We start from the raw sequence: 24,017 nt of genomic DNA, 5'->3' as shown, positions 1-24,017 counted from the left end.
AGCGTGGGCAGGCTGGGGGCCAGGGTGGCTGGAAGGCAGCAGCTGCCTTCTCCCCGCAACAAAGTCCTTCTGGGGTGCAGGGGAGGGGGGCCCTGTGCTGTTGTTGGGGCAAGAGCGGAGTGTGGGGCTGCACAATGGGGCCCAAGATGCAGCCAGGCACTGCAGGAGGCTTATTTGAGGAAGAATAGCGTTCTGGCTTTGCTCTGGTCTTCTAGGGCCATTCTGTTCACTCTGAAGCCTACTGATGACCGTAGAAATGCCATGTCACTAACTGCCAGTCCTTTTAGCAAGAGAGACTTTTCATCTAGGGCTGGAGGAGAGGGACTTGAGGGTACATTTAGGATCAGGGGTGGGGGCACGCAGACATGTGCAGACACGTGCACACCCCCACATCATCCCCTCTGGTACCACACTGAGGTATTTCCCCTAGACTCCAGTTTAGTGTCTTTTGACTTTATTTTCACTGGATTCAGCCATGGCTTAGCAAGTGCCACCGCCCCCCATAGCACCCCACACTGCTGCCACCCCATTCCCTCCCTCCTCTTGCTGCAGCCTTGGGGACATGCTGCGCCGAGGTGGCTTTGCCACCCATGGGTGCCTTGTCCTCGAGCCCATGATGGGTCAGTCTTGCGGGTCGGCGCTGCACGGCCGCCGAAACTCCTGCCCGTGCTCGTGGATCCACTTATTCGCCACTGGAAGGGACAAGGACAAGGATCCCCACCCGCTTCTGTCCCCTTGCACCCCTCTCCAACCCCGCTCCAGTATCGGTGATGTTTTTCCCCATTATCCAGGAATTTTCCAGGTTCCCAGCACCTCTTGCCTCCCCGCCGGCAGAGCTGCCCCTCCAACCCCGTGTCACCCCAGGGTGACACCAGGCACCGTCTCTCACCCCACTTGTCCCCGACCAGGACAGGGCAGCCGGCGTGCAGGGTGTCCCCATCACCGTCCCCGTTCCTCCGCAGGTTCCACCAGAAGAGAGCTGCGTTCTGCAGAGCAGAGAGCCCCAGGGTCTGGCACCCCAAAAAACAGAGCCGGGAGCACCAGAATTGGGGTTTGGAACACCAAAAACAGCGCCGGGAGCCCTGGGGTTGGGGTTTGGCACCCCTAAAACAGAGCAAGGAACACCAAAATTGGGGTTTGGAACCCCAAAATAGAGCCGGGAGCCCTGGGGCTGGGGTTTGGCACCCCAAAACAGTGAGGAGCACCAGAACTAGTGTTTGGAACCCCAAAACAGAGCTGGGCGCCCCGGAGTTGGGGTTTGGTGCCCCAAAAACAGAGCCAGGAACCCCAGAATTAGTGTTTGGAACCCCAAAATAGAACTGGGAGCCCCAGAATTGGGGGTTGGAACCCCAAAATAGAGCTGGGAGTCCTGGGGTTGGAGTTTTGGCACCGCAAAATAGAGCTGGGATCCCTGAGATTGGATTTTGGCATCCCAAAACACAGACAGGAGCCCCGGGGCTGGGGTTTGGCCCCCCCAAACCAGAGCTGGGAGCTGCGGGATTGGGGTTTGGCTCCTCTGAGGGTGGAGGGTTTGGCACCCCAAAACAGATCAGGGAGCTCCAGGGTTGGGGTTTGGCATCAGGACAGGCTCGGCCACAAGTCCCTGCGAGAGACGAGACACAAGAGAGCAGCGTCCCCCGTCCCCGCTCCTGGGGGGTTCGTGTGGGTCTCCCTCACCTTAACCACGGGCACGCTGAAGTTGGCGTAGATGAAGGCGGTGGAACCGCCGGCCTCCACCGCGCTCAGCTGGAAAAGGAGCAAAAATATGAGCCATGGCCCTCCTCCTCCCCCTGTGATATGGCTGCTTTGCATGGGGAAACTGAGGCACAGAACCTCCCTTGGTCCCCCCCAGCACACACTCTTAAATACTCTACAGATGTTGTCTTTTAACACCCCACCAAGGTCTGATTTAGGGCTGCCCTCACCCATCTCAAACCCTGTTCACTCTGAACCCTACTGATGACCACGCAAGTGCAGTCTCTCTAGGCCCGCAAATGGGGGGGACTCACGTAAATCATGACGGTGGCGATCCTGTTGCCTGACTTCATTCTGTAAAGGGGGCTCTTCCTGGACTGCCCCAAGAGCGAGGAGATGGGGACAATCAGTCCCATGCTGACACAGCTCGGCCTGGAGGCACCTCACACCCTAACAGAGCTGGTAGCTCTGAGCTGCCCCCAGGGAAACCTCTCCCTCTCCCTTCTTTTCTCTCCCTCCCTCCTTCCTTCCATCTTTCTTCCCTCCCTTCCCAGGAACATCCCAGGCACCATCCCAGGGATCACCATGGGGACACCCCCAGGGACCTCCCCCCAGGCGCGCATCACAGGCATCACCCCAGGGTCCAACTCCAGGGATATCTGAGGGACCATCCCAGAGACCACCATGGGAACCACCCCAAGGACCACCCCAGGGACCCCCCTGGGCAACATCTCAGGGATCACCCCAGGGTCCACCTCCAGGAACATCTGAGGGACCAGCCCAGAGACCACCCCAAAGACTACCCCAGGGACCATTTCAAAGACCACCGCAGGACCATCCCAGGGACCTCCCCAGTGACCATCTGAGAGACCACCCCCAGAACCATCCCAGGATCACCCCAAGGACCATCTCCAGAGCACCACAAGAACCACCCTGCACACCACCCCATGACCACCCAGGCAGCTCTCTGACCGTGGCGTGGTCGAAGTGTGGCTCGTAGTGGCCTCCCAACCCATAGTTGACCACCTGCAGGTACTCGGCGTAGGGTGGCCGCAGGTCCAGGCCGGTGACGGCAGCGATGCGCTGCTCCAACGCCCGCACCACCGGGTCAGCGGTGTCCTTCAGCCATGCGCTGTGGGAACACCCCACCTTCAGCACCCCCCAAATTCACACGTGGCTGGGCTTAACCCTCCCAGCCCTGCTGGGTGTGGAGGACCCAGGCCTCCCCAGCATGGCTTCACTGCCACCTTGGTGGTGGTGATGGGGCCATGGTGGTCCCGCTGGTTGGAGGACAAGGGAGGGATTGGATATTACCTCTTGCTTATCCGGTACTCGGCTTTCTGCTGCGTCTCCCCAGAGGCGACCACGGACCTCTGCAGCTGGAGGACACATGGCGGGGGGGGAGGGCAGATGTTGCTGCAGATGGGGACCCCCACACCAAGCAGGGACCCCGGTCGGGGTCGAAATTGGTGGATTTATACCAGCTGGTTGCCAAACATCCCCACCCCAAGGTGTCCCACCAGGGTGATGGAAGCAGTTGGGTGTCAGCAAGTCAAGCCTAGCTGGGAAGGAGTTTAGGTGCATGCATGGACCTGGTTTCTCCCCACAATATCTTGGGGGGCTTAGATGGAGCTAAGCTGGGCTCATCCCTCCCCCAGGGTCTCGCTGCAGAAGGCTTTGGCTAAGCCCTGGCGTAAAACCCCTCTTATCTCTGCATGCTCAGGGTGGTCCACCCTGGACCACCAGCTCTTGGGGCACCCTCGTCCAGGACGGGGACATCCCTGGGGACGGGGACAGCTCACCCAGGGCCCTGCCAACCCCTTGATGGTCTCAGCCTCGTCGTCACTGATGAAATCATGGTACAAAGCCACGTAGGGTTGGATCCAGACCATCTCCTTCTTGGCAGGCTGGAGAAGGAGGTAGGGGTTGCCATTGGTCTCGTAGGAGCAGCTGAGGTGCGGGTGAAGCTCCGGAGCCGGCTAAGAAAGGACCAAGGAGCATGTGAGAGGGGCAACAGCAGTGGGGTGGGGGACCATGGCACCCCCCCCCGCCAGCCCCACCTGCCCCCTCGGGCGCTGGCACAGCTCCTCGTAGGCGTCGCGGCTCTGCAGGCGGGTGCCATTGGGGCGTTGGAGGGGTCCAGCGCTCACCGCCGTCCCCATCTCCAGCAGCTTCTCATACTTGGCCACGTTCCTTGTCACCCTTCTGTTACTGGGATCTGCCGGAGAGGTGGTGTCACCCGAAATGCCATGTCCCCATCACCCCCTTCCCTGGCAAGAATTACCCCATGTGGGGGCAAGAAATAGGGTGAAGGAGGCTGGTGTCATACAGAGGTGATGGGGACACCCCAAAACCTCTCCCCTCCTCCTGCCACATCCGAGGTTGTCCCGTGTACCATAGTGGAGAAACTCCCTGGAGAGGCTCAAGGCATGGGAGATGTTTCCAGCCTGGATAGGGGGAGCGGAGAACCCGTGAGGATCCCCCTGCCCATGGTTCGGCTACACCAGGCACGGGGGTGATGGGACTCAAGGCTGTACCATGAAGTAGGAGAAGGCAAGATGGTCCAGAGCATCCTCCAGGCTGCTCCGGTCTTCGGGGTTCCAGCTACCGTAGGAGAGGCGGAAGAGGCTGACAGCCTCCTCCAGCCATGCGATGGAGTGGTAGTAGTCACCCGTGTCATAGGCCACCTGCGAGACAGCACATCGCCTGGGCCCGCTGGCTGGGCCAGCCTGGCCTGCATCCTGTCCCCACCGTGTCCCATCCCATTCCATCCCATCCCACCCCTATCCTGACCAATCCCCTTCTCATTCCATCCTATCCCCATGACCATCTTCATCCCAATCCCACTCCTCTGCCCTGCCATCCTGTCCTTACTCTGTCTCATCCTCTCCTGTCCCATCCCATTCTACCCCATCTCCATCCCGTCCCCATGCCTTGTCATTCCATGCCATTGCAATTCCCACCCATCCTGTCCCATCACATCCTGTTGCTTTCTATTCCCATCCCCATTCCCTCCCAAACCATCTCCATCCTGTCCCATCTCTTCCTTTCCTGTCCCATGCCATCCATACTGCTCCATCCTCATCTCCATCCCCACCCCCATCTCCATCTCCATCCCCATCTGCACCTCCATCTCCATCCCCATCCTGTCTGCACCTCTACCTCCATCTCCATCTCCATCATCTCCATCTCCGTCTCCATCTCCATCCCCATCCCCATCTGTACCTCCATCTCCAGCCCCATCCCCATCTGCACCTCTACCTCCATCTCCATCTCCATCGTCTCCATCTCCATCCCCATCCCCATCCCTCTCTGCACCTCCGTCTCCATCACCTCCATTTCCATCTGCACCTCCACCTCCATTTCATGCCATGCCATGCCATGCCAAGCCATGCCATCCCATCCTGTCTCATCTCCTCCCATCCCACCCCACCCCACCTCACCCCAACCCACACTCTGACACTCCATCCCAGCTCTGCCGTGACACTCAGCGGACTCTGCCCTCAACAAAAACCTCTGTCAAAGCACCCAAATCCCCTCCCAGGGATTTACGGACCCACTTTTACCCCCGGGCGGGACCCAACCCGATACCCAACTGGGATGCTGGGGCAGGAGGTCTCCCCCAGGCCACCGGCTTGGCTCTTCCCTTCCGCGAGCCACGAAGCAGCAAGAAGCCCCATTATTTGGGCGAGAGCCGAGAGGCGATGGCAGGCGGGTGGATGCCTGTGGGCTGAGTCAGAGGGGCCCCTCCGCATCCGCGTGGGAAGAAAACCCAACGTCTAACCCTACAGAAGGAACATCCTGGGCTGGAAAAGCTTTGTGGGGTCTGACGGGGTCTGTCCTCACCTTGCCCACATGGAAGCAGTCATCAGCAGAGAGGGAGACGCGCCGGCCAGGGCTGTAGAGGGGCGGCCGGCCGGCACCGGCTCGCTGGAAGACACCGTTGGCCATGCCCTTGACACTGAGTGCATAGACGTCCTGCAGCCGCATCAGTGCCCGGGCAGCCCCATCCAGGTCCTCGGCTCCAGGCAGCTCCTGCTCCACCTCCTTGAAGCCGGCTTGGAGTACTGAGGGTGGGTAATGGGGCACGCAGTGGGGGATTAACGAGCTTTTGGGGTGCAATCACTCTTATCAGCCCTTCTCCATTCCCAGGGACCCCACATGCTGCTCCTCCACCCATTCTGATCCTCCACCCATTCTCCTGCTCTTCCATCTGTTCTCCTGCTCCTCCACCCATTCCCCTGCTCCTCCACCCGTTCTCCTGCTCCATCACCCATTCTGCTCCTCCACGCATTCTCCTGCTTCTCTGCCCGTTCTCCAACTCCACCACCTGTTCTCCAGCTCCACCACCCATTCCCATGCTCTTCCACCCGGTCACCATCACCTCCCAGCTCTCCCCAGGTGACAGGGCACACAGCCAAGCATCTCCCCCATACCTTGGGTGTTCTCAGCGGCCTCATCGCTGTAGACAACGTTGGGCCAGTCAGAGTGGAGACGCTTGATGAGGCTAAAGGCCAGCAAGGGGTTGTCCACTGAGGCCTTGGGGTCCTGGTGCAGTGCCTGGACCTTCTCATAAAACCTACAAGGCACTCAGTGAGTGACACTTTGAGTGACGCCCCTCAGTGGTGACACCCCCAGGGTGGAGTCTGAGCCCCCCAATAGTTGGGCAGATTTGCCCTAGTGTCCACTTTTTGGCCAAGCCAGAAGTGGGGAAACCCCATCGAGGTTGGTAGACCCCATCCCTGGTGGGTACGTGGGGACGGTCAGTTCCTTGGGGATTCTGTGCCCCACATCCCCAGACCCCACTTTTTAGCCAAGCCAGAGGTGGGGAAAACCTCATCGAGGTTGGTAGACCCCATTCCTGGTGGGTACATGGGGATGGCCAGTTCCTTGGGCATCCTGTGACCCACGTCCCCGGTCCCCAGCCCAGGGTTGGGGGGCACCGCGTCCCCCTCCTGGGACATGGCTGGGGTGGCGTGGGCAGCATCCGGGCTGTGCTCCCCCATCCACCCACGATGCCCCCAGCTCCTATTTAGTGACACCCCCCAAAAACTGGTGTGGGCTGCATTAACCCCCCCTTTCCCTGCCGGGGCGGCACCCAACCCTGGGGGGATATGGGTGCCTGGAGGGGAGGGGATGCTCCCACCACCACCCATGACCGAGATGGGGTCGGGGGGGGTGGGGGGGGGGTGGGGGGGTGTCCGGTACCTGGCGATGCGGCGCAGGCGGGCGCTCTCCTCCCGCAGGTAGGTTCGGAGGCGGCGGAGCAGGCGGCCCTCGGAGCCCAGCGCCCTCCGGACGCTCAGCATGGCCGTGAAGGTCTCGGCCGGGGCGGGGGGGGGCAGCAGGGCCAGCAGCACCCCCAGCCCCAACGCCCCCGGCGCCCCCAGCGCCCGCATCCAGCCGCGCCGTCCCGGGAGAGGGCGGGGGGGGGGGGGGCGGGGGGGGAAGGGGCGGGGAGGCCCCGCCTTTTGGGGGGGTGACGGGGGGGATGGGGGGGGTGCCCCGGATCCGCCACGCTGGCTGGGGGGGGTGGGGGTGGGGGGGGTGGGGGCGTGGTGCTGCTGATCCCCATCCTGCCCCGGCCTCATCCTTCCCGTCCCCATCCTGCCTGGCCCCATCATGTCCTGGCCCCATCCCATCCCGTCCCCATCCTTCCCTGGATTCATCCTGCCCGTCCCCGTCCCCGTCCCCAGCCCGTCCTGCCCCCATTCTGCTTCTTCCCCTCTTGCCTGTCCCCATCCTGCCTGTCCCCGTCCCATCCTGCCTGTCCCTGTCCCCCTCTTGTCTGCCCTCATCCTGCCTGGCCCCATCATGGCCTGGCCCCATCCCGTCCCGTCCCTGTCCCGCCTGTCCCTGTCCCCATCCCATCCTGCCCCCATTCTGCCTCTTCCCCTCTTGTCTGTCCCCATCCCGTCCTGTCCCCATCCTGCCCTGGCCTCATCCTGCCTGTCCCTGTCCCCATCCCACCTGTCCCCCTTGTCTGTCCCCATCCTGCCTGTCCCCATCCTTCCCTGGACTCATCCTACCTGTCCCTGTCCCTGTCCCCATCCCAACCTGTCCCCATCGTGCCTGTCCTCCCCTTGTCTGTCCCCATCCTGCCTGTCCCCATCCTGTCTGTCCCCGTCCCCATCCTGCCTGTCCCCCTCTTGTCTTTCCCCATGCTGTCTTGGCCTCATCCTGCCTGTCCCTGTCCCCCTCTTCTGTCCCCATCCTGCCTGTCCCCCTCCTGCCTGTCCCCATCCTGCCTGTCCCCCTCTTCTGTCCCCATCCTGCCTGTCCCCATCCTGTCCTGTCCCCATCCCATCCTGTCCCCATCCTGCCTGTCCCTGTCCCCATCCCATCCTGCCTGTCTCCCTCTTGTCTCTCCCTATCCTGCCCTGGCCTCATCCTGCCTGTCCATGTCCTGTCTTGTCCTGTCCCCATCCTGCCTGTCTCCCTCTTGCCTGTCCCCAAACTGCCCTGGACTCATCCTTCCTATTGCCATCCTCCCTGTCTCCATTCCACCCTGTCCCCATCCTCTCTGTCCCCATCCTGCCCTGGCCTCATCCTGCTTGTCCCTGTCCCATCCTGTCTCCATCCTCCCTGTCCCCATCCTGTGTGTCCCCTGCTGCCTGTCCCCACTCTGTCCTGTAATAATCCCATGCTGTCCCCATCCCTCCCTGTCCCCATCCCGTCCTGTCCCAGTGGGGTAAGGGCGGTGGGTTGGGGACGTCCTGCTGGGTTCCCACCAACACTGCAGACGCTTTCTCTCCCTGGGAAAAGCTCTATTTGCAGGAAACCTCGTCGGTGTGGGTGCTCAGGTGGACCGTCTGCAGGGACAGCACCACGATGGCACCCCAAAATAACACGCCCCCACTGCCCCCTGGCGCCTCCTGGAGAAAACTGGCCAAGGTCAGCTGAATTCCCAAAGGAAAGGCCAAGAGAAGTTAGGAAATGTGGGTTTCTCCCTGGGCGGCTGCACCCACGCCGAGGGGCTGGCAGGGGCCAGCCCTGTCCTACACCCCAGTGGGGTGATTGATGGGTGCAAGGACAGGATGGATGTAGGAGCATGACGGGTGCAAGGACATGATGGGTGCAAGGACAGGACGGACATGGCAGCACGATGGGTGCCGAGCTTGGGGTGGGCGTTGCTTCGAGATCCTCTGCTCCAGGGTCTGGACACCATCTTCCACTGCTCAGCCACGTCCCATGTCCCTGTCACTCCACCAGGTCCTTTGTCTCCATCATTCTGCATCCCATGTCTCATCACTCATCTGTGTCCCATATTCCCGCCACTCAGCTGTGTCCCGTGTCCCCGTCACTCCACCATGTTGCACGTCCCCATCACGCAGCCGTGTTTCACGTCCCCATGACTCAGCCAATCCCACGTTCCCATCGCTCAGCCGTGTCACGTCCCTGCCATGCCATGTTGCATGTCCCCATCACGCAGACACGTCCCATGGCCCCATGGCTCCATGTCACACATCCCCATCACTCAGCCAAGTCCCCCATCCCATTGCTCAGCTGTGGTCCATGTCCCCACCACTCAGCCGTGTCCACACTCCCATCATTCCATGTCCCGTGTCCCCACCATTCCATGTCCCCACCACTCAGCCGTGTCCACACTCCCACCATTCCGTGTCCCGTGTCCCCACCATTCCATGTCCCCACCACTCAGCCGTGTCCACACTCCCATCATTCCGCGTCCCGTGTCCCATGTCCCCATCACTCAGCCATATCCCACATCCCAGCATCATCCCCGCCCTTTCTCCACCCCCCCCCGCCAGTCACCCCAAGGAGCCAGACAAACAACCCCCCCCCCGCCCACCCTCCCACGTGTCCCCTCCCTGTCCCCTGTGTGTCTCCCCCCCCCCCCCCCCCGACAGCCACCGCCGCAGGCAGAGCCGTCGCCCGTCGCTAAACCCCATCCAGCAGCACCCTCTGCCACCAAACCCCACCTCCCCGGGGCCGAACCCCATAAATACAACCCCAGGTGACACCGGTGTCCCCACACCATGCCTGTCCTGTGCCTGGCCATGCTCCTGGCCGTGCTCCTGGCCCCCGGCCCCCGGCACCCCACCGCCAGCGTCCCCCAGGGACCCCCCGGAGATGCCATCCCCACCAGCGCCCGACCTTGTGCCCAGAACACCGGCCGCTGCCGCCGCTTCTGCTTCACCCACGAGACCCAGCAGGGACATTTCGGTTGTCCCCGGCGCTACCGGTAAGAAGGGGACGCTGAGACCAACCCCCCCCCCCACCCCCCCACCCCACTAAAAACCAGTAGCCCCACGAACTGGGGGTGGGTCTTCATCTCTTCCAGGTGCTGCGTGCCCAAAATGTAGCGGTGGGATGCACTGGGAGGTGACGATGCTCGGGGACATCCCGCATCCTTCCCCAGCAGGGTCATCTCCCTCGGGATTTTCCCAATGTTGGCCGGATTTCACCCGTTTGGGGAGGATTTTATTCGGCAGTGGCGGCACGGGGGTGTGAGGGTGCTGTCACCGTCGAGATGCCACAAGCTGTCCCCTGCGGAGCAGAATAAACCCCCCCGCCTTGAGATTTGAGTGCTTTTTCCCATGGGAATACAAGGCAAAACAGCCTGAACCAGGAAAAGTGAAGAAAACAGGATTAAAAAAAAGGTAAAAAAAGGGGAATTCTCTCTCTGCCACGTGGCGGGGGCACAAGAATTGCCAATATTTTTAACTAAACCACCATTTTTGGGTTATTTTTCCCCAGGGGACCGGCTGCTCTCAGTAGCACCTTCTGCTTTTTCGCTGCTCCCAGGTGAAAAACGCCCGTTTTTGGTGAAACAGCAGCATTTCGGGTGCCGTGTCAGCATCCCCCACCCCGGGGCAACCCGCAGCAGATCCTCCAACTCGCCCCCTGCCTCCCCTCCCCCCCCGCCCTGCCCCCAGGTCCCAACATCTATCAATGGGTGATTAAAAAGCCAAGCGTTAATTAATTAAATAAAAGCTACGCGATGCTGAGCCTCTGGTGCATCCAAAATGTCCCGGTGAGGTCCCGGCGTTGATGTCTCCGGCTGCCGGCAGTCGGAAGTGACACATCCCACCCCTCCCCCACCTCCCCCCTTAAAATGGGTCCATTTTAGGAACTTCGAGGTTCCCCTCGCTGCCGTCAGGGCCGTCCAGGGCGAAGAGGCAGAAGGCGATTTCCTCGCAGGCGCTGCTGGCGCCGCACTCGAACAAACAGCCGAAAACGCCGCCGGGGCAGACGGCCAGGTCGGAATACCCAGCCGGCCCCGGGTGCAGCACCCACGGGTGCCGCCAGCCCTCCCCGTCCAGCGGAGAAGGGTTGAGATAGATGCCCAAATCGCGCCGGTGGTGCCGGTCGGTGGGATGGGAGTAGAGTAACCAAGCGGGCGCCTCCCCGGAGGGCGGGGGGAAGCTCACCACGCTGCCCTGGCACCCCCGCGGCGGTTCGCCCAGCGCTTTGCACCGCGCCGACCCCTCGAACCGCAGCCCGCGGTCGGCGCTGAAGGCCACGGCCCGGCAACCCCACGGCGCTCGGGCGTTGCAGTAGAGCAAGGGCTGGCGGGCATCGCCCCCGTCGATTTCGGCTACCTGGCACTCGCCCGTCGGCCCGCCGCCCACCAGGCCACCTTTGTGCCAGCTGCGCCCGCCGTCGTCGCTGTAGAAGACGAGGGCGTGCTGCCGGGTGTAGCAAGGCAGCGGCACGACCCCGCACAACCGCTCGTGCACGTAGTAGGTGTAGGCCGGCACGACCAGGCGCCCCGAAGCCAGCTGGACCCCGTGGCCCGGCCCCACGGCGAAGGTGGCCCAACGGGACAGGTCGGGGCCCACGGCTTCGTCCGTCACGTCCCGCAGCGGGGTCCAGCGGTGGCCGCCGTCGGCGCTGGTGGCGTAGCAGAGGCGAGCGGCGCTGCAGCCCCTCCAGATCTGGCACCGCTCCGTCTTCCCCCGCTCGACGCAGATGCAGAAGAGGAAGACGGTGCCGCTCGTGGCGTCGTAGAGGGGACAGGGGTTCATGGTGCGGCGGCCGGGCAGCACCAAGGCCGACAGCTCCTCCGGTGGATCCCACTGCCGGCAAGGAGGAAAACGGGGCTCAGCCGCCGGGTTGCACCGGTGTCGCTGCGCCCCGAAACCGCCCGCCGTCGCTCCCAGGGATGGAGGACGCAGCTCGTTGCTACGGCCCGGGTTGGTTTGTTACCTCCACCGAGGAGCCGTGCCGGCGGCCCCGGCGCAGCACCAGGTACTTGGCGTCCTCGTCCCTGGCCGAGGAGCGCTTCTCGGCGAAGGCCAGGAAGGTGGCGGCTGGGGGGATGTAGAGCAAAGCCGGGATGCGGTAGGTGACCCCGCTCGCCTGCCGGAACAGCGTCTCCCGTGGGAACACGAGGGGGGATCCCGGCGGTGGCGGCGGGGGGGGGGTCTCCCCGCCATCCCCCTGCTGCTGGCGGGGAAGGTCAGATGGTAAAGGGTTAAATGCTGGCAGAGGGTGGCCCTCATGTCCCCCAGGATGGGGGGACAGGGACAAGGACTCACCTCGAGGCAGGTGGTGGCCTGGGACATGGTGGCCTCCCCGAGGTCCCGCTAGGTGGGGTGGAAGGGTGGGGGGGTGAGTGTGGAGCCCCTTGTGTGTGGGGGGTCACACCCCCCCTGTCCTGCCCCTCCATACTGTCCCCGTGTCCCTCTGTCCCGCCGCACTGCAGCGGCTCCCCTCTGCCCGTGACCCCATGCCCCCCCCCCCCCAAGGCTGTCCCCAACCCCCATCCCCTTTAGCACCCGCCAGAGTCCCCGTGCCCATGCACCCACCCCCCCCCCCCAACCCCCCCAGGTATCCCCTCTTGCCCAGAACTCCCCACTTCCCCCCCCCATGTCCCTGCGACGCCCCCTGCACCCTCGTAGCCCGACTCCCCTATGTCCCCCCCTTCACCCCCATAGCCTGACTCCCCTGCACCCCTGCATGCACCGGTCCCCCCCCCCGTACATCCCCCTGCACCCCCCCCAAGCCCCGACTCCCCTATGTCCCCTCCCACCCCATAGACTGACTCCCCTACATCCTGCATGCACCGATGCCCCCCCGTGTACCCCTCTATGCCCACAGCCCCCCTGCACCCCCACAGCCAGCCTCCTATAGACCCCCGCATGCACCGACCCCCCCCCATGTCTGCCCCATGCCCAGACCCCCCCCTACATCCCCCTGCACCCCCCCCACACACCCTCACAGCCCAGCTCCCTCCATGTACCCCCCCCGCACCCCCATAGCCCGACTCCCCTATGTACCCCCCCCGTACCCCCCACAGCCCCACACCCCTGCATGCACCGACACCCCCCCCCCCGATCCCCGGACCCCCCCGCGCTCCCCCACCCCGACTCCCCTGCACCCTTGCATCCACCAATCCCCCGCCCCCCCCGCCAATGCCAGGCCCCCCCAGCCCCACCCCCAGCATGCACCGACCCCCCCGGACCAGGCCCCCGGCATGCACCGACCCGCCCCCCCCGGCCCCATCCCTTTTGCACCCCCCCTCCGTGCCCCGCTCCCCCCCCCCTCCCAGTCCCACGGACCCCCCCCTCCACCGACCGCCCCCCCCGCTCCCCCGAGCCCCCCCGCACCTCACGGACCCCCTGCTCCCCCGAGCCCCCCCCGATTCCTCCCCCGCCCCAGCCCCACGCACCCCCCGGCTCCTCCGGCCGCCGCCGCCGCCGCCGGGGCCGCCCCGCTCCACCCCCGGCCGGGGAGGGGGAGGGCGGGAGGGGGGGGGGGGGCGGGCCGGTAACAGGGATCCACCCCCCCGCCCTGACCCGGGGATGCTCCGGAACACGTTCAACGGCTCTTCTTCCCTCTTATTGCAAAAAAAAAAACCAAAACAAACAAAAAACACCACCAAAAACCAACATAAAAAAAAACCCCAAACTCTTCTATTTTAGAAAAATGGCATTTTATAGAAGGGAGGCGGGGGACAGGAGGTGGCGACAGGGGACCCGCGGGGAGGGTCACGGCTCGGAAAAGCCCTTCGCTTGCCTTTTTTTTCCTCCCCACCTTGTAGATAAGCATCGCCCAACATACAGCAGTAGCATATCTGACTTCCCCCCCCCCCCCCCCCCGCCCCGGCCCCAACACATAAAAGGCTTTTTATACAAAACAATCCCCCCCCCCCGAGAAAAATACAAAAATAAAAACCTGTTTGCGAGCGGACGGTTGTTTTACAGAAGGATTTTGTCCTGAATTCCTAACGCAAAAGGGAAAGGTGACCCCCCCCCCGCCCCGGCCCCCGCATGGCATGGGGTTATTCCATAAAGCACTGCCAGGGAACCAGGGAAGAAGCAGGGACAGTTTTGGTGACAAAGTCCCCCCCCTCCAGAGGGTTCCCACGGGCAAATCCTCCTCCACTGTCCGCCCCGGAGGCAGCAGGAGCATGAAGGCCAAGACCAAGGTTGTGTAGCTTCAAAAAAAAAATAAATCTTGGATCCAAGATTAAAAATCCCGCTCATCCCAAATGGAATAGGATTTCAGGACAAAAAACAGAGGCAATGATTCACTTTCTTTGCTATTTTTCTTTATTGGTGTTAATTTAGCGCGTTCCCAGGTGGCAGGCGGTGTCGGAAATCATTTTATTTTCCTCTCCAGGGCCAGGCTATCGTGCAGCTTGGACACCTCCGGCTCGTAAGCCTCCATGACTAACGTCCCGTTGTTATCGAAGAATTTGGCGATGGATTTGGTGAACTCGGCTTCCCTCTGCTGTTTGGTTTTGCCGCTGATGAAAGTCAGCTTCAGGGTGTACTTGTCATCGAACCTGCAGGGAGGGCGGCGAGATTGCAGAATAAAAGAAATTAAAATCTGAAATAAAGCCTGGCTCAGCTGAGACACCAACGAAAAGGTGAGGAGAAATCCTCGTCTTCCCGGAAAGCCCCCAGGAGCGGAGGTCCCCGCCCCCCGCACCAGCAGCCACAACATGCAGGCGTTAATTATACCTCAATTAAAGATTTTTATACTCTTAATAATTAATTTCCCCCCCCATTTAAAGAGAAACGAAACGTGAGCATCTGCAGCAGATAACCGCGTGGCACCCGCTCCCATTTCGAGATTGGGACGTCGATTTTGACGGAGAAAACAGATTTGGGGGTATAAAAAAAAAATGAAGGAAAATATTTCGGGTGAGCCTATGGAGAGATACGGACGGAAACGGTGCGCACGAGGCTGGCGAGCCCGTGGCAGATCGCTGTTACTTCTGAGTAATTATGTTCCGCAGTGAATATTCATCACGAGTTGCCTGGGAAGCCCCAAAGATCACGGCACGGCAGCCGGTCCTTTGCGGAAAGCTCGCATCCCCGGAGCAGAGCCACCAACGCTGCAGAAATACCAATATTTCCCCCCATTTTGTTTAGGAATTATCCAAAATGCAGCTTTTTTGCGCCGGGTAGCTACCAGTGGAGGCAAAGCGAAACCCGGTGCGGCACCGGGTCATTCCCGCTCGCTAAGCCCGGGAAACGCTACCGTTTGAGACTGGAGGAGAGCTGCCAAACGTCATCGGGGTCCATCCCCGCAGGGTCTTTTCTGTGAGCTACGAGGAAAATACTCTTCTCTTTGTATGAGGTATAGATGGTCAGGATTCCCATCATCACAAAATATGTGCTCGAAAAGTTAAGGAAACTAGAAAGCTGTAATTAGAAGTAGAAATTAGGCGGAGAAACTGCTTGGATCCCCTCAGACACCGCGGTTTAACCACGTCTCGTGACATTATCATTCCAAACGGCACGCGGCACGCTCGGCATGAGAAGTTAAATAATTATCGGGACACTTTCTTCAATCTTTGCCGTTGGACATTAATCGATGCCTGGAAGGGGTGGGGAAAGCGACAACTCCCTAACACGCTTTCCCGAAAGGGATTTCTCCAGCCACACGAGATGCTTCGCTCATAAATCCATGAAGCAGAAGGAGAAATCACAACGAAATCCCGTTTTCGATTATTTCGCTAAATTTTTGGAGCAACTGTTGGGAGACAGCGGGAAAACGTTGAGACCAAACGAGCCACAAAATTAATCGCTTGTCCATTCCTCCTAAGCACAGACCGAGCAATTAGAATTATTTCCTTCCAAAAATGAGAAAGATGAAGTGCTGCAAGATGAATTATCTCAACGTTCGTGCTGAAAACCAGAACAACTGTAAAATAAGGCCATCGCTCGCCCACGATCCCACAGCCGTCAGTGGTACACAGTGACTCCCAGGCCAGAGAGAAGCTTCCAGGCTACCAGTTCACGCTGCCTCACTGGTGCCATCAAAGCCGCCCGTCGGCAGCTCTTGAGAGCACCCCTCATCTGTCACCTACGTTTGGGTCGTAAAACCTCTGCAGGCGACTCTCTTGTTAGAGGAGCCGCAGGGAAATCGGCGCCATGCTGACACTCTGGAGCCCAAACAGGGGGAAAACACCCAACCCCAGTCACGCTGTGTTACTGGAAATCTCACAGTTGACTTCTAACCGGAGCTGACACGGTGTCTGAGATGTGGGAAACGCACTCAAACACAGCCGGGAGCCTGGCGAAGGGATCGGCCGCCCCGGCAGCCGCTGACTCCTCTGACGTGAGCCGAATCGCTTCCAACCCCTGCAGGGGAAGGCTGCACCCCCAGATCACCCAAATTTAGGTACGTTACAGCCAGCCAGGCAGGAATTTTACCATCACATGAAAACAGTTTGATTATCAGCTGATCTCCACACCACGGGCCTGAAAATGGGAATACAGAGAGGGGTTTTGTTGTGTTTATGGGGAAAATCAACCCTTTTTGGTATAAATGAGCCGACGTAAGTAAAGGATATGATACAACACAAAAGGCAAGAACGGGTTTGGATTCAGGAAAAGGGTGCAGGTAATCCCAAATCAAAGCTACAATGGCGAAGAGACAAGAGATTGTGCAGATGATGAGGCGACCGTCGATCAAACGGAAATTTTCGACGTACTTGTACTTCTCCAGGAGAACCTGCGGGAGAAACAGGCAGCCAAGTTTATTTTGTGCTTTTCATTAGATTCAGATAAACCAATCTCAATTATATGGGTAAAATGAGCAGAAACTTTATACAGAATTAATGTCTGCATCAGACATTGTAATAATTGCTGATGCTCTAAGCTTTAGCCATGGGAATTGCAAGAGATGCTACAGAACCAGCACAGATAGGGGTTCCAACCAAATCCAACCAAAAAAAGTTTACAGAGTTTTTAAAACTAAGCGTAGAAACCTAAGCAAATACAGCGTTTCCCAAGAGGGAGAAATCAGCAGTCGCAGGACGTACCTTTTTGGCAGAATCGTCCAAAGAATTTTTCACAGCCGAACCGTCCCATTTGTCAATTTTTACCGGCTTGTCGTCGATCTTCCACTGCAACGGAAACCAAACGGCGTTAAGAGAATTTGGCCTTCCGTTTTAATGTCGCGAACACAAAGACAGGAGGCAACCCAGCAAACTGCTCCCTGTTTGGGAATACGTGCCCAGAGACGGAGAGAATTCGGGCCCTGTTACACAGCACCAAAAGCCCCCCTCGGCACCAACGTCCCTATTACCCTTCCAGATTTAAGCTTGTCGCGGGTACTGAAGATATTTGAAGGGACTTTTTACATCAGTTTTACCCCAATTTTGATTCTGTGTTTGCTGCTCCCGTTGCCATCTGCAGAAAGTGTCAGTTATGACTTAATTCTTGCCTTTGAAGGTATTCACGCTTTTCAGCCCAGCTGTTACAGATCAACTCTTCAGGAGATGATGAGAGCAGGAAAATTTCAAGGTGGCCTTAACAATCCAGGTACAAAGGGAGAATATAAAGGCACAAACAAGAAAAGAAAATTTCAGCCAGACCATCCCCCAGACCGAAACCAAAAGGCTCTGTTGCTCTTCTATATTCTGATTTTCCTCAGAAGCGGGTTCTTCATCAATAATGAATCTCAGGTACAACAGCTCAGTTTTTCAAAGGGGTTAATTTTCCTCTGAATTATATTATTTTTCGGTGACACTACTGCTTTTAGCCGCAGTCGGACACATGAGCTTGAGCCCTGGGTATTTCAATCCATCAATTATTTCAAACAGTTGAGTGATTTGAGCTCAAATTTTAGCTGCCATTAGAAGCAATTCTCAACTTTGCTCGTGTTATTTCCTGCTCCTGAAGCTCCCAAGTTGGATTTATTAACCACCCGTCACAAGAGCTCATTTCCCTTCTCTGGCAGGAATGAAACCATTTTAAAGTAAGATGTAAAACCTGATCTACTTCCCCTACACTCGCCCAGGGAAAAGCCTGATTATCCTTCAGGCTCTGCAGGTATGAATTATTAGGTGCACAGTAAACGTCACCGTACATTCACATGCTGTACCTGGTTTATGAGGGACAAAAGCAACAGCCAGAAGCCAGAAAAAGCTCTCACATCAGTGTAAGTTACAAAATATTTTAGGTGGCTACTTTTTTTTGTAGCCACCAGTTTTTCCTAAGGTTAACTAACACACACGCCAGTTGAAAGCCAAACCCTTTGCCATGAAAGACTATAGAATAATCCTTTCAAAGATTTATTTTTTCCTTATAAAAGCATCTGTAGCAGTTTTATTTCTTGCCCTTTGGAATTCCCAATGATTAAACTATCAAGAGCTAGATTAGGTAGCGGAAAAAAAAATTACCTTTTTTCCTAATTAGTGAATTGGAAGTCAGAAGTCTCGAAGTAGTAACACCAATACCCAATCCCTCTCTCCTTATCTCACAAATAAATCAAAAAAAGCTTTGAAGAAACCCTTTCAGACGTGACCTCACTGTTCATAGGTGCGGCCTCCATTTCTCATGAGGGAGTAGAAGGAAAGCTAAAAAAGCCTTTCGACGTGGAAATGTACTCTGCTTAGCAAAACCCTAAAACAGAGTCTTTTCCTGAAACAGCGCCAGCTGCTACTGCCGCAGAATTATTCTTGTAGGGTGCAGACAAGTCCTGTTATTTTAAAGACAAAAATATTGACTAGTAAGACACATGCAAGACGCAGCTCAGCTGGATTCGCTGCGAGATACACCAATAACCGAACCCTGAACTCAGATGTGACTGTGGGCAAATATTCTGTCCTTTCTTGTACTTGTACAGCTCCAGCGAAGGCAAGCCTTACCCAGGAGGGAAGGAGTCATTTGCCTGCAGTTTGTTTTTGTTATTGATAAAAGTCCATGAAAAGGCTCAGTCTTTACAGCTGTTCAACCCTTCCCCCTGCTGATTTTAAAAATGATAAAGAACAAAATTCATGAGACGGTTTTAATACCACGAGGAACCTCCGCAGGCCATCTGAAGCCTTCCTTCTGACCAGGTCTGCCCTTAAGTACAGTTGCGATTTTTTGTTTTTGTCAAAGGCCGCTAAAGGAATCATTTTGAAGAAGTAAAAAAATATATCCGAGCAAATATTTTGAATTAACAGTTCTCCACATTGCTAGGGTTAGAACAAGACAATCCTTAGTATAAAATATGACAGTGTTCCCCAGCTTGTTCCTAAGTGAGAACAAGAATCCAGAGATACTTGGGAAGACACCACTCAAGTGATATTTTTGTGATACATTTTACAATTAAATATTAATATTGGAATATATGCTTTTGGCAACAGCATGGTTTACCTGGTATTAAAGCGCAATGCATCTACCAACGCTCGAGTTTTTAGTCAATTTTATTATGTCTGGTTTTAATTCCTAAAGCCCATGAGGATGGAATCAAGGCTCATGCTAAAATTTCTTCTCTTCTCCTCCCAAATAAAACCAGCAGTTTTCTAGATATACTCAAAGATAGAATAGCTGGAAAACACCAAGGGAAGTTCAGGAATCAAGAAATAAATGAAAATAAAGCCCAAGGCTTTTTTTAGAATAAAAACCTCAAGATTTTAAAGCTATTTTATAGGCACAGGACTGCTAACACTTTACTTGCAGAAGGGTTTTGCACAGAGAGAAATATCTGTACGTAAAACAAGTCAAGGCACTGCTGTAATAACATATAGCCAGGAAGCCCGTGACAGAGTGAGAAATGGATTTTTGCTTCTTGTTCTCTGTCCCGACTCACCTGACACTGGAATTGCCAGGTAACATCCATGATATTTAACTGATACCAATCTCTAGCAGAGAAGCAGCATTTTCAGGGGTAGATGTAAAGCCCACATGACATATTTTTTGAAATAAAGCTGTTACGGGGGAAAAAAAAAATAATCTAATCTTAGACTGTCTAAAGCAATGAGCTGAACCAGCAGTTCTTCAGTTCTTGTTCAGGCTTCCCTGTGTCTGAGGCTGTTCTGCTTCAAGACAGAAACAGCTTGATAATGCCAGGGCAGTTCATGTCAGAAGGGACCTTGCATCAGAGACACACCTGCAGTTTGGGACTTCAGCCAGGGTGAAGATTTAGCCCTCCCTTCACCTTGGTCTTGATGTTCCCATGAGGTTACTTCTCCTAACACAGTACAGCTGCTGCTTCTCTTCATTCTTCCAGGCTGATCCGCAGGATGAAAGAGAGAGGGAGAAGGTGGGATGCCGTGCTGGCACCTGGAGTGCCAGTGCTGCGGAAGAGGAGCAGGAGATACTCAAAGGAAACATCAACGCTACCTCTGTGTCCAGATGTGCTCAGAAACATATGCACGTCTTTACACTGACATCTATATACCAGTGCAACCATGGGCAAAGCCTTCGACTGATGGCCAGCCCCATGTTCAGCTTGGAAGAGAGCTGGAGATTCAGCGCCTACCACCAAATGGTCACCCTCAAGCCGGCGGGAAAGCCTCCACCCCCTCTCGGGTCTGCAGAACAGCCCTGCCTTGCCTACACAGGTTGCGGAGGGAAGGTGAAGCTGCACTGGTGTCCTGTGGAGCCTGGATGATGCAAACATGTCTGCTCTTCCAGATCATGGATGGCATTTTTCTACCAGTTACTCATTATTTTCAGCACTTCGGGTGAGAGTTCCAAAGGCTTCAAAAGAAAAGCTCAGATTTGGTTCCCATCTGATGGAGGAAAAGAAAAACTCAACCAGTTCAAAACAGCTTTATAGTCTGGGTGTGATTTCACTCCTTTGTTTTAAAAGCTAAATGAAAGGTTATCAAACTTGTCCTGAACACATCCTAACTATGAATGGGAAGCAAATACAGTATTCTACAGCCAGGCACACCTAGGAATTGGATTTGGTACCTGAAAGCATACCTGTGTAAGAACAAGGCTTCAGAACAACAGCTTAAACATAGCCAGCAGTTACCTTCCTTAATAACAAAGAATAAAATCAGAAATGCAATTTCAGAAAGCCACCAACCCAATCTGACACTAGAAGCACGCAAAGGCCCCAGCTGTTCACATGCAAGTAAAGATGCAGCCTGCAGCTGGATTGCAGCAGGGGAGCATTCTGCTGTTAGCTCCAAGAAAGGGACAGCAAAACGAGTGCTTGCTTTCACAACAGACACCGTGGGATCTGAGCGCTCGCAAAGTTCATTTGTCAAGCTATCGCCTTCATTTAAATCCCTTCAAACTCCTCCCTCAAAAGCAGGAAGCACAGAAAAATCCTGCAGGAGAAACTTCAAGATGTTCATAACTCAGAAGGAAGACGTGGCACAAACTTAACATTTCCCCCCCCCCCCGCCTTATTCCTTCTGCCACTACTGTCAGCCTCTTTTACATCATGTTCAATTTTAGCCTGCAGCATCTTCTGGGTAGCTAACTTGTCTCTTTGAATATTGCTCTGAAGTTTATACTGCACTTTGGGTATTACACACACAAATAAACCAGTCAAGTCATACAGTAAAAAAGATTTGTTGCTGCTGCAAGAGGAGCACCAGCGTAGACTACATAAACTCTTCAAGAGGAATAACATTCCTGCATCTAACCTGTGTTTTGCATTGCAAGGATGAAAAGAAAGTAACCTCCCCTTCCTAAGCCCTAAAATCAGAAACTATTCACACTGGCACCCGTGATGCTGCAGCCCAGGGAGGCTGGAAGAGCCTCAGCAGATGATGCTCATCTACTCCCTCAAGGCACACAGCCGACATTGCAGCTGATTGCCTTTTCCTGTGGGTTGGGCTGCAGCCCACAGAGCAGCGAGTCCCAAACCACAGGTCCCCGCCCCCTAACATAAATTCTAAATTAACAGTGACATCGCACACCACAAACCAGGCAGAAGCTGGTTTTGCAAGTTGCAGAGTCCATGGTACATCAGTTCCCTCCTCTTCCTCTTGAAGGAAGAGCCGCAGCACACTCCAGTGAGTCAGCGTGGTCGTTCTCAGCTCCAACTAGTTCAGCCTCTACCTTGGAGGAAGGAATTCTGGACCTCACTCTCCCCAAAATACCAGTGCTGACTGACTGTACCCACAGTCAACATCTCCTGATCCCACAGAGCTCCTTCTGGGGCACAGGAGTGGAAGGCAGTTACAGAACTTGGTATTCAGGAAGTGGTTTTAGTCCTGGAGCTTGCAAAACCTTCGAAGGTTTTGCTCTAGTAGCAGCAGAGCGTGGTTAATAACTTTGTGTTGTGCTAAACGGGTGAAATCTCAAGATGTTCGAGGGGACTGTAGCCGCTGCTGCACACCATTTTGAAGTCAGCAAGTCTGCACTCTTAGGCAGTCCTGGTTAAGTGGGGAGAGGTCAGGAGGAGCTACCTGATTATCACAAACACTGGAAGAACGTGAGGACAAAAAAAGGGATAGTTAAAACACAGGCCTCCCTAAACTCACCCTGATTTAGCTTACTAGTGAAGTACAAAAAGATACGCTAAACAACCAACCCATCTGAAGACTTTAAAGCCTCACTGACAACCCATTATTTCTCTGTTCAAGAAAAGCTTGAGCAAATTATGGACCTAAGGCCACAACTGTCCAGATAATACCTCAACAATATAAACACCGGTTCGCAGAAATGACCAGATTTCATTTAAGTCATCTGGGGTAGGGGGGAAACGAAGGCACACAGATCAGCATGGTGACAGGGAAAAGATGACAGAACATTATCAAGCGTGTGTATGTACTTCGGGTAGAAGTCCTGCTGAAAATATTCACTGGTTTCTCACTAAAGGATTCAGCTTCCGCAACAACAGCTTATTTCCCTTACCAACAACTCCTTTTTCTCCTGAAATAACTACCCCTCAGTATCCACAGAACGCGGCAGGAGTGAGAACGCCTCGAGAGCATGATGCTTTCCAGAGTTCTTGAAGTTTAACCACAAAGGGCCGTCATTTCAAAACCGGAAGCTGCGCACATTTGCAGAAGATAGACAGAAATATTTAATTAGCACACCTTCCCCTGAAAGCATTTGCTCAACAACTTGATCTACTGTTCTGAAGAAAACCCACCAAATTCTTCGGGATAGTAAGATAGCCTCCTCTCAAAGAGATGCAGGAAAACTATACTCTTTATGTTACGAAACATAGTATGTTTATGTTAACTTCTGAATATACATATGTGAAAAAAACCCTAAGTGTTCTCAATTGCAGTAAACCATATTTTGAAATACAGTGAAAGATGCCAAACATATCACTCTGAATACACCCTTTTGCAACCAGAGATACAGATACAATTGTCTCCACCTTCCTGTGGAAAAAAACGCCTCTAGGTCTCTAGCTTTCACCTCCCAAATACCACAAAAAGCTGTGACACAAACATCTGACCGTTTAAAACTGAGCTGAAAGCCACTTTACAAACAAGTTCCTTTAAACTACCGAGACTGAGTATCTTATCAGCAGACTTTTACAGTACGCTCTGTTCCACCTGACGTCTCTACCATGCCCAGAGTTACTTTTCTGGCAAAACACCCACCGGGAGGAGCGCGGCTGTACCGGTAGCCGGGCTTTTGTCAGGGCGGCTGGGCTAAGAACCAGCCACGCTGGCAAAAGAATTAAAACAATAATAAAAAAAGAAGCGATTTCACAGCCGGCTGCTGCTGCTTTTGCGGCCGGACGTAAGGCACGGCCTGTCTGCGGGATGTTCCCTCCCTCCCCGGGGCCTCTTCTGCTATTTACTGCCATTTACAAGGAGGCAGCAGCGGGAGCTCCCCACAGCCCCACGGCTGAGGCGGGGAATCCCCCTCAGCAGCGAGCGGGGCGGGGGGGGCACACTGAGGCCGGAGCTTAGGGATTGCCACTGCTCGGCCCAGTGCCGGGGCGGTCCGAGGGGAACCGCTGAGACGCGGCCGGGGGGGTGGAGGAGGTGGAGCCCCAGCAGGCCGGTCCCCGGGCGGGCCGTTGCACGGTACCTTGTCGAGCAGACCGTTCCTGCCGCCTTTAGCCGCCATCTTCTCGCCGCCCTCCGCCCCCGCCCTCCCCGCGCGACCTGGTCGTCCCTGATTGGCCGCCCGCGGGGGCCGACGGGAGCAAAGGCCGCGCCCCCCCTCCCGCCGCGCTGCATGCTGGGAAGTGTAGTC

At 56.2% G+C, this 24,017-nt stretch overlaps 3 protein-coding genes across 5 annotated transcripts; all 3 read right to left on the bottom strand.

Annotated features, from left to right (window-relative positions):
- Positions 1–423: 423 nt before the first annotated feature.
- Positions 424–7,114, bottom strand: P4HA3 (prolyl 4-hydroxylase subunit alpha 3). Of its 3 annotated transcripts, none has more exons than XR_012585283.1 (13): positions 6,904–7,104; positions 6,132–6,274; positions 5,542–5,762; positions 4,233–4,382; positions 4,091–4,142; positions 3,756–3,913; positions 3,498–3,674; positions 3,010–3,074; positions 2,668–2,827; positions 2,010–2,067; positions 1,678–1,746; positions 890–986; positions 424–692 (listed from the first exon to the last, which is right to left on the bottom strand). XR_012585283.1 is itself a non-coding variant. In XM_074573008.1 (13 exons), exons 1-13 carry the CDS (start codon positions 7,092–7,094, stop codon positions 622–624), a joined length of 1,617 nt encoding a protein of 538 aa, XP_074429109.1. In that variant the 5' UTR covers positions 7,095–7,114; the 3' UTR covers positions 424–621. The 3 variants fall into 3 exon arrangements, 2 of the variants coding, with proteins under 2 accessions (XP_074429109.1, XP_074429110.1); XM_074573008.1 differs by having other exon boundaries at positions 2,010–2,072; positions 6,904–7,114; XM_074573009.1 differs by having other exon boundaries at positions 2,010–2,072; positions 6,132–6,202.
- A 3,521-nt stretch (positions 7,115–10,635) lies between these two features.
- On the bottom strand, positions 10,636–13,359 carry NEU3 (neuraminidase 3). Its single transcript, XM_074572237.1, has 4 exons — positions 13,331–13,359; positions 12,198–12,245; positions 11,866–12,102; positions 10,636–11,735 (listed from the first exon to the last, which is right to left on the bottom strand). The coding sequence occupies exons 2-4, from the start codon at positions 12,222–12,224 to the stop codon at positions 10,767–10,769; spliced, it is 1,233 nt and encodes a 410-aa protein (XP_074428338.1). The 5' UTR covers positions 12,225–12,245; positions 13,331–13,359; the 3' UTR covers positions 10,636–10,766.
- An 831-nt stretch (positions 13,360–14,190) lies between these two features.
- Positions 14,191–23,958, bottom strand: SPCS2 (signal peptidase complex subunit 2). Its single transcript, XM_074572236.1, has 5 exons — positions 23,850–23,958; positions 16,940–17,023; positions 16,470–16,629; positions 15,151–15,286; positions 14,191–14,449 (listed from the first exon to the last, which is right to left on the bottom strand). Exons 1-5 carry the CDS (start codon positions 23,886–23,888, stop codon positions 14,263–14,265), a joined length of 606 nt encoding a protein of 201 aa, XP_074428337.1. The 5' UTR covers positions 23,889–23,958; the 3' UTR covers positions 14,191–14,262.
- Between the last annotated feature and the right edge of the window lie 59 nt (positions 23,959–24,017).

Source organism: Larus michahellis, chromosome 1 (assembly GCF_964199755.1).
Source record: "Larus michahellis chromosome 1, bLarMic1.1, whole genome shotgun sequence".
Taxonomy (NCBI): Eukaryota; Metazoa; Chordata; class Aves; order Charadriiformes; family Laridae; genus Larus; species Larus michahellis.
The sequence above is the reverse complement of the archived record's forward strand: the minus strand, read 5'-3'. Positions and strand labels throughout refer to the sequence as shown.